This window comes from Molothrus aeneus, chromosome 3 (genome assembly GCF_037042795.1).
Source record: "Molothrus aeneus isolate 106 chromosome 3, BPBGC_Maene_1.0, whole genome shotgun sequence".
In the NCBI taxonomy this organism is placed as follows: domain Eukaryota; kingdom Metazoa; phylum Chordata; class Aves; order Passeriformes; family Icteridae; genus Molothrus; species Molothrus aeneus.
In genome coordinates, this window is record NC_089648.1 from 74,975,211 (window position 1) to 74,984,967 (window position 9,757).

The 9,757-nt window shown below is 38.4% G+C and overlaps 1 protein-coding gene across 9 annotated transcripts in view; it reads left to right on the top strand.

Moving 5' to 3' along the window:
• Positions 1–8,089, top strand: part of CYRIA (CYFIP related Rac1 interactor A) — a 56,781-nt gene extending 48,692 nt beyond the window's left edge. For 6 of the 9 annotated variants that reach the window (XM_066547187.1, XM_066547183.1, XM_066547190.1 and 3 more), the window contains 3 exons: positions 858–984; positions 4,587–4,708; positions 5,841–8,089. In XM_066547187.1, the coding sequence (XP_066403284.1) occupies positions 858–984; positions 4,587–4,708; positions 5,841–5,904 (313 nt within the window). In that variant the 3' untranslated portion in view covers positions 5,905–8,089. The remainder of the gene's footprint in view (positions 1–857; positions 985–4,586; positions 4,709–5,840) is intronic. The other 3 variants (XM_066547189.1, XM_066547191.1, XM_066547188.1) reach the window with 1 other exon arrangement.
• Positions 8,090–9,757: the final 1,668 nt, after the last annotated feature.

Consider the following 9,757-nt stretch of genomic DNA (forward strand, 5'->3'; position numbering starts at 1 on the left):
GATAGAGTCAAGGTAGTCTTTCTGCCTATGAGTCATTTGTTCATGGAGCCATGTAAAGGGTAGAACTCCTGAGGTTTGTGCTTGTTCATGAAGATTCTGGAGGAGTGTCTGTAGGGGTAGGACTCATCTCACAATCCTGAGACATCATAGACGTGGTAATTGAAAAGTAGCCTTACGAGTCAGCTCTTTTTTTGGCAAGAGGAGAGAAAAAAGTTGTGAGTCATCTAGAAGATTATCTGATATTTAATTCTAATTGTGGGTTAATCAGGCATTTTCACATCAAAACTTCTGTCACCTTTAAGTCTGTTCATGTTACAATGCTGTGGAAGAATAAAAGTTGAAGTCATTGTAGACTGAGAGGTACTCCAATACACAGAGAGAGAGAGAGAGAGAGAGAGAGAGAGCATGACTGTTGCAATCAATCTTGGTGAAGCCCTGAACTTCCCAGCTGCTGAACTTGAGTCCCACTGGACTATTCCAAAGTAGGAATTTAAGCAAAAGCAGTGGCTTTCCTTTGAGGTCCTGGCATGTGGTGTTTCTGAGATTAAACTGAAGTGTTTCAGATCAGTCTCCATTATATTTCATTAAGTTTTCTATGTAGCCATCATCACATATATTTTGAGGATCTCAGCTGTGCATGGGTATGATGAGAGGTTTACATCTATCTGCTCTCTAACCATTCTTGTAAATTGGCACGGGCTTACAGAATTCACTGATATTCAGAGTCTTACTAATGTGCATCTGCAACCCTAAAATATACTCTACTTCTGGTTCAGATTTCACGCACTCCCAGTATAGTTTTTAAAATTGTCTAGTAAAAGGTCTGGAATGTCTATTTCTTTTGTTCTGTCTTCCAGAGAGTACAGGAGTAGATTCACCAGTGAAGAGACCCTTATGTTCTGCATGCGAGTGATGGTGGGAGTTATTATCCTGTACGACCACGTTCATCCTGTGGGAGCTTTCTCAAAGACATCAAAGATTGATGTAAGAGAAGCCTTTCTTTAATACTCTGTAGGTTTGAGTACTAGTCTGCAGCTCTTTTTCAGCACAAGCTTATGCTTGGTAGAAATAATTTTAATTACTTTTGAATGGCAATTTAGAATTTGTCTTCACCTGTGCTCTTGAATACATCAGTTTGTTTGAAAATAAAATAAGGACCAGCTTTTTTCCTTTTTATTTTTTTACAGACACATAATAATTTTTCTTAGTTACCTCTGCTTTTTTGCCAACTGTATAATTACACTTAGCCTGGAATATGTTCTGTGGCCATAATTTTTTTTTAAATCATGTAGTAAATCGATGCTGAAATGCTCATCTTTGGCAGTAGTTCTCTTGTAAATAAGTAGATATTCAATGTTGTCTCTGCTTTGTCTGAGATTTGAAGTAACAGAACTGAAATGTTACTGTTGCAATGTTGATAATGACCCTTCAGTTTTATCTTTGGCATGGCCAGTCACAGAGAAATCAGTCTTATTTTTCCATTTGAGAAATTGCAGGCACACATGAAAAGAGTACTCTTGTCTTTTCTACATGTTTTTACAAACCTAAATCTCACACACCACTTCTTTCAGCAGAAATAAGCTTTTAATAATGAAAAAGATGCCAAGTCTTTCGATTTACATGAGAGACTTCTTCAAAAGAGAAGAAAAAAACCATATATTATTGCTCTCCATGACACTGGGTCCTCCTTAGCATTTTGCATCTGTAGATACCAGAATTTTGCCACGTCTCCTCTTTGACTCTCTACAGAGGGAAAGATTTTTCACAGAGGTGAATAGATTTGCTCAAGGTCATGAAACAGATAGAGCCTGGGACTTGAATGCAGATTTCTTGAATGGTGGTTCAGTCTCTTGCCTACAGAGGCAACACAAATGAAATTCTGATAGGATCAAATGTACATTGTGTGTACTTTGTTTCTCACATTTATCCTAAAGCCCTGTCATCATGCAGGAAAGTTACGTAGGTGTAAATGGGAGGCAGGGGATGTACGACTCAGTTTTAAAAAATGAGTACATGGTCCCAAATCTTGATTTGTGTGATTAGCTCCATGATTTTTTTTTAATTCAAAAAATCTCCTAACATTTCAGATTATGAGTTTGTTTTACTGTGGTAAACAATTCTTTTCTCCAAATTATTCACTTCAGCCATTCAAGCCATTTCAAGATAATTTCAGGGACAGTGGAGTATATTAGCCTTTCCTTACTCTTTCAAGACTGGAGTCTGTATTTTAAGCTCTCAATGGCAGTCTCCTAGCTTAGACATCTGTCTTGGTTTGAAAGACAGGTGTCTGCCAAGGAAGGCAGGAACCTCCCTTGGAATGGAAAATATGACCCCTTCGCTCTGAATTATTATAACTTTGAAACTAAGTGCAAGGCAAAGATACGGGGAAAGCAATAACAGTTCTTTACTAGTGTATATGTGTATAACAAGGCAAGCAAACAACAACAATGGCAGCAAAAACAAACAAAAGAAAAATCCCAGAAAACCCAACAAACAGTTCCCGCTTTCCAAGCGCTGTTCCCTTGGGTGCAGTTCCGGGCACAGCCGGCAGGGGCACTGCTGGCTCCCGGCAGGCAGGGCGGGTGCGGTGATTCCCCCGCGGCTGCAGGGGGCGCTGTGGCGCGGGCTCGGGAGCACACGGCAATGGCGGGAGGGTAAAAAGCGATCTGTACAAAGCCCCAGGGACAGCGATCCCACTGCCCCAGTGGCTCCTCGGGAGCGGCAGGTTGGAATGGCAGGAAGGAGCGCAAGTCCTGGGGTGGTGGAGGGAGGAGTTGTATCAGAAACTCTGCAGCTGTAGCTGGAACCGCCCTGCACCCCGATAGGCAGGGCGTGCAGGGCTATAGTGCAGCCGAAAGAACAGAGGGGCTGGGCAGCCACAGCCTGGCTCCGAGTAGGGCAGGGGAAAGGCAGGCTTGGCATGCTGGGGTTTGTCCTGAGGCACCCCAGCAGATGGGAAGAGTACTTTTTTTGCTTAGGTGGGGTGTTAATAAGGTGCGGTGTTGATAAGGTCCCAGTGCAACAGCCGCTCCCGGTAGAAGAAAGGCAGCATGAGATGGAGCCTTGCAATGGTGATGAATTCTCAGAGCGACTGCAGCCTCTCTCCCCTCTGAATGCCCAGAGTACACGAGAGCTGGGGGCTGCACCCAACCCCTTTTTCCCAATCCAATTTTCGTTGTGTCTCTGCTCTTCCCAGAGAAACACCCAGTAAAAAGAGAGGGTAGCCAGCTGCTCTCCTCCCCTTAGCTGTGGCAACTTTTGTCTCTCTTGAGTATGCAGTCGTTATTGTCTCCTAGCAACACATATGGGAGAAAAATTCCTTGAGAGAAAGAAACAAAAGGAAGAATCCTAAACCCCAACATTATCCTACTTGGTTTAGGTATTCCGATTCTAACAGAAATGAAAAATAGTTGTTTGAATTTTTATGCCCTTTGGCTTGGTTTGGTCTGATCAGACCTGCTGAGGCATGTAAACCGGTACTGAGTGATGTGCACATAGACTTGAGCTTCTCAAATTTAGGAAAAGTAACTGTGCTAGCCTGACAATCTCATCTGATCTGGTATTTGCAAAGCTAGTTACACTTTCCAGGTAGAAATGAAAGTGTAGTTGAGCAGTGAGCAGTGTTTGTTGGGCTGCTCCCTGTCAGGAATGCTGAGCTACATTTTCTGACTAATTTTTGCTGGGACCCTGACTTAAATTGTTTCGTCATCTGCTTCCTTAATAAGGCAGAGGTGCTCTTCAGCTGCAAAGAAATTTCTACATGTAGATTTAGCTCTCCAATGTGACTTGGAAAATTAAAGGATTCAAATCTTGACTCAGCTGTGTCTTTGTCATTTTGAATAAGATGGAATTAATCTAGGTTAATTTCTGAATAGCTAGATTCAATGTCTTCATAGCAGTGGGAAGAAAAAAGTACTAGTGGGGAAGATATATTCTGAAAAGGTTAGAAGAATTCCTTATTTTTCTATTGACTAGCTAGGGAGTCTGTACAATGGGTCAAATAAGTTCTACTCCTGCTTTCTCTGCTTCATTTCCCCTTTTGTAAATTTGGACAGAGTTTCAGCCTATTTTTTACAGTCTCCACAAAGATGTTCATTCAGTGTGGTGTTAAAATCAACACCATGGAACCATGGACTTCTTAGATTAAATTTTTAACCACTAGTTATGAAACAAAGAATAAGTTGTCACTGGTTAGGTTTACAACTAAAAACTGAGTACTGAAAATTACTTCCTTGTATGCAAACATAAAAATAAGTCAGAGTTGAAACATCTCTTCTTAGAGTTAACAGCAATGACACAGAACTCACAAAATCTCTTTTTTTTCAGCTTGTATCAGATAGTTTTGATTTTTGTAATTTTTACTTGGCTTTTTACTTTATGTGTGCAAGTTAAAATATAGACACTTGATATATAATTTACTCTCTACAAACACTTATTAAAGTAGATGTTTTCTCCAAAGTTAAGTTTTTAACTTGGAGATAATTTTAATAAGTTGTAATGCTTTTATTGTGTCATGTAAAGCAGCATTAAAACTCAGTAAGAAAAGAAACCTACCGGTATATGGTGAATTTTTTCCTTGTTTTCAGCTAGTGCAATTCATATATTATTGTTCAATAGTGGCATGCTTCTGTTCCCAGATGAAGGGATGCATAAAAGTTTTAAAGGAACAACCACCTGACTCTGTGGAAGGACTTCTGAATGCTCTCAGGTATGTGTGATTCAGCCGTAGAAAATTCCTCTTTGTTTTTCTCCCAATCTCCTTATATTTAAGATTCTTCACTTTAGAACATTGCTTTAATAAGATTATCATCTCAGGTTTCCTCTTCATCACCTGGGTTTTTTAAATATTAATTTCTTCCCATTTCATTTCATTTGAATAAACAATAAATGTTAATATTTTAAACAGTATATCCTAGCTAAGATTTACTATATAAAATACCCCAGAATCTATAGAACATTTTAGAAATGAAGTGTCAGATTGTCAGATTTCTATTTCTCAAACCCTAAGTACTTCCCTTCTCCCTCTCCCTTTCCATCTTAGTAAGACTTTTTTTTTTTTTTTTTTAATCTTGCTAAATTACTCAGCTTCAAGAAAACAGCATCCTAAATCCCAATCCTGTTCATGGTGCTGACTTGGGAAGGAAGACACAGAGGGGTCTGATACTTCTCTGAAGCTGAGAATGTTGTCAAACCCAAGTTTTTCAGAGCTGTTTTGAGTTCTGTAGCTGTTGAATGCTTGTATAAGGGAGAGCTGCACTTCCACACTTGCTTATCATATCTTTTGATGTGGAGTTAAATGTACAGGTATCAAGTGTGTTTCAAGCTTATGTTATAATCAGTCTCCCTATTAGCATAAACAGTGGAGAATGCTTGGATTTAAATGGAAAAAAACACACTAAGGCTCTTCAGTCCTCTCAGAATATTTAAGAAAACTGCTTAAAGTCATAGATTATGCCAAAATTCAGTCTAAATTCCTAAGTGATTTTAGTATTTACCATATTTCTTATGTCTTTTCATTATTTTGCTTATTTTGAGGCTTTTAACTAGAAAAAATAAGAGATAATTTTGACCCAAGATTATGACAATGTCATAGGCAGATACCAGACAGGATTTAGCCACAGTTCTCCACCTTTTAGCAGGGAATAATTTATTGCATAGGGTATTTAGAAGATAAAGAGCACCAGATTCTTGCCAGTTAAATTCCAGTGATCAGTAGAGGAACATGTAAATTCCTTCTTTGTGTAACTGAACTGTGCTGATTTCAAAAACAGGCTCAAGTGTTCAGACTTTTCCTGTCTCTGTTCATTTTATAAATTATTGTTTTAACTTACAATTTCTAGGTTCACTACAAAACACCTGAATGATGAATCTACTTCAAAACAAATTCGAGCTATGCTGCAGTAGTACCCACAGACAAGTAGATGTTTGTATTGATCACAGAAGATGTGTATGTTTACATAATTTAATACAGTTTGATGTTAATACTTGTGTGTATTTACATAACCATTTTCTTCACATTGCTAAAATATATAAATCTGTTCATAACCTGACTGACTTTATATAGTGCAACCTAAGTTCTTATTCCAGCCTTTATCTTTTGACTTTTAAAATACTTTTTTACTTAGATACTTCAGTTAAGACAGTTTATCTGTGCATTTTAATCCTTAAACACCTTCTCTATCAGAGAAGTAGTAGTGAAGACAAAATGGAAATCAAACTGAAATGTCAAAGGTACCACAGAAAAGGAACTTTAAAGAAGAAGAAAGTTACTATAAGAGAAAGCAAAATTCATTTGGTATGTTTTGAAGAACATGTGCACAGTTTTTTGGTCAGTTTTAGGATCTTGTCAAACTAGTATGAATAGGAGAATACCTGAATGTTCATTACTCATAAAATGCATTGTCTTTCCTGTAATAAGTGGAGATCCACCTGATTTTATGGATTATGTGCTGTCTGGCATCCAAAAATGTATTTCAAACAGGTAATTTTACCTTTTTAATTAAGTACAACCCATACCTTTCAACAGCCTAGGAAATTAATATCCTTTTTCAGATGCAGTATAAATGAAGAGAAAATATGCCTAAAGATCATTGATAGATTTTGAAAACTCTGTATAATTTTATTAGATTTAGAAAGGAAAGGGAAAATACTAATGCCTTGACTTAACTGGAAAAGGTTTGTCAGTGTAAATATATCACACTGAACATTAACTACCAGACAGCTTTAGCCAGTAATTTTTTGGCTGATCTAAACTAGTACACTCTTCTGTAGCAAACTTCCCTGGTGTCATATCAGCTGCATCAGACTAGGGATGGTTTAAAATTAAGAGCTGATCTTTTCTTGGAACTCCGTTATGTTCCTGGTAGTGTTATTCATTAGATGACTCAGAATCAACACAGAAATATTTATCAGCTGACTGCTCTTCACTGGCTTTTGAGATGTGATTGATACTTCAAAAAGTTAAGTTCCTTGCTGAGTTGTTTGTTCTTACTTTCTGGTAAATTTTCCAGTTAATGGAATAGAAATACTTTGCCAAAAGCAGCAAAGTGCTCATGCTCTGTTATGTGTGTCTACTGGGTGGTCTGCAGTTGCTGTACATATTCTTGCAGAGGTCACGTTCAGAAAATGTGTTTGATTTTGTGTACTTTGCTTGCATGTATGTGTGGAAACTCCAGTGCTTGTGCACAGATTCAGATTTGCATTTGCTTATCCCCCTATAGATAAATCAGGGTTTGTGTGCTTTCACTGGAATTTTCATGCACATCTCTTCTAAAAAATTACCTTAAGACTTTGAAGATGCATTTAGTCTGCTGGAACTCGGCTGCACTGTGACAAACTGTGTCATTGAACTCAGTCCTTAAACAGTATTAATGTCACAAGTTCTCTGGAGTAGGGATTAACTTGAGAGTTTATTTCTGAGCAGAGCAACCCCTGTGAGGTTTCTCAGACCTGATCAGAACCCACAGGTGCCAATGTCATGCATGTCCTGATGCTGGACAGCACCACAACTCCAGCATTCATGTCACACCCCTGCAGGTGCAGCAGCTGGTTGCTATGATGTTGTTGGGGAGAGAGGTAGAACTCACTCACATTAGATCTTTTTCTGGGGAGAGAGGTAGAACTCACTCACATTAGATCTTTTTCTTTTTCTGGGGAGAGAGGTAGAACTCACTCACATTAGATCTTTTTCTGAAAGCAATGACCACACTTTTTTTCACAGTAACAAATCCACTGTTTACAGGCTCCATTTTTAATGGGGGGACATTTAAAAAAAAATGTACATTAGGGAAAATCCTGCTTTGTTCATAGTCACTTCCAGTTAGGTAAATTAGGTGGATGACAGGCCATTCTGTTGAGCTTTGGTAACTGAAGTTAATATATGCTTACCTGCAATTTTTTGTCAAACAATGAAGTCTTATCTTTAAGTAGCCCAGAGAAAAACTATTTGTCACTTGTATAATAAAAATGTAAACCTTAAAGCATACTGTGAGTTGTCATGTGCTGTTTGTGAAGTCACGGGATTTCTTGGCCTGCTTTGATGTTTTTGTACAGAAGTTTGTTTGAAATAATAAAAAATTTGGTACAGCAAGCTTTGGGACTCCCTATATTTAGTGACAACATAAATAGGTTGAGAAATACCTCATTTAAAGTTTTGGATCATATAGTATATAGTAGGTTCACCTTTATGTGTCCTAAAAGCACTTGTTTCACTTGTGTGCTACAGCAATATAACCTCACATCACTTAAAAAATCCTGTGTTTTTCTGACATATATTAGCACTTGTTTGTCATCATGGCCAAGGGGAATTGTTGATACTGCTGAGGGCATGAATCCCTTCTCTGACTTTTATATCTTCACATTAGTCATCCTGACCTGTGGGGGCCAGCTCAGGTTGTGTTTATAATCAATAAGGTTACCAGAGGATTATTCATTTAATTGTAAGATAAATTCAAATGAATACCTTTTGGAAGAAGTTCCATATAGACTAATGGAGATCAAAGTTATTGATCTCCATTTTGTCAATGCTTCTTCTTATTTTGTCTCATTGTTATGTAAGAGTAAATGTTTGTGGTATGAAAAATATTTAAGCCTCATAATATTCAAACTTCAAAATGCTCATAAATAAGTGTGAATAGTTTGATTCAGAAGAGCCCTAAAAATTTTGCTGGTCTTGTGGTGGAAGAAAATACTATTTTAAGGTTGTATAAATTTGAAAGACTATGATTTGTCACTTTGAACAATAGAATGTGTTTGAAACATGATATATGACTTCTAAACTTTCTGCTGCTACTGAGTGGCTGTCATGAAAGATAGCTTCTGAAATTGCATTTACAGGTCTCTGGTAGACCACGTCACTCAGATAAATTGTCTTACATTTTCCATGTCTACTAAAATTTACAAACCAACAAGAAGTCCTCTCTGTGTTGCTTGCATTCTTACATTGGTACTGAATTAAACAATGTTGGACATAAATTCTTCATATTAAATAATCTGTCCTCACCCTCCTCCATTTATTTCTTGATCAGTTCGGTGTAATCAATATATTCCTATGACAATACAGTGTCAGTTCAGTAGATCCCCATTTGGGAAATGGCTCATCACATTTTCATGCCACATCTGAACCAAAGCAGTACAGATGTCCATTTCTCAGTCTGTCAAGGTCCCTCTGAATGGCAGCACAACCATCTGGTGTCTCAACAGCTCCTCCCAGTCTTGTATCAGCTGCAAAATTCCTGAGAGTCATTCTGCCCCATCCTCTGGCTCATTTGTGAAGCTGTTAAATAGTATTGATCCCAGTACCAAGCACAGGGGAGCACCATTAGTGACTGTCAAGATGCATTTTGTGCTGCTGATGACATCTCCTTTGAGCTTAGGGTGCAGCCAGTTCTCAGTACACCCCAGTTCATCTCATCCAGAGTTCACCAGTTTGCCTATGAGAAAGGTAAAGGGCCAGAAGCCTTAAAGTCAAGACAAACAAGACATTGGCCAGCTCACTCCACATTTACGGTGCATCCCATCAGGTCTCACTGATTGTGTAGGTCTGGCTTGTTTAAGTGTTCCCACCCTGATCCATGATCTGCCCAGAATTAAGTCTCTCTTGCTTCAGACCTCCTGGTTTCAGAGGCCTGGGATTCCTGAAGGCAAATCCTACCATTAAAAGACTGAGGCAGAGTGGACACTGAATTCCTTGATCTTTTCTGTATTCTTTGTCACTGATCCCATAGCTCATTTAGCAGCAGGCAGACATCTTCTGTAG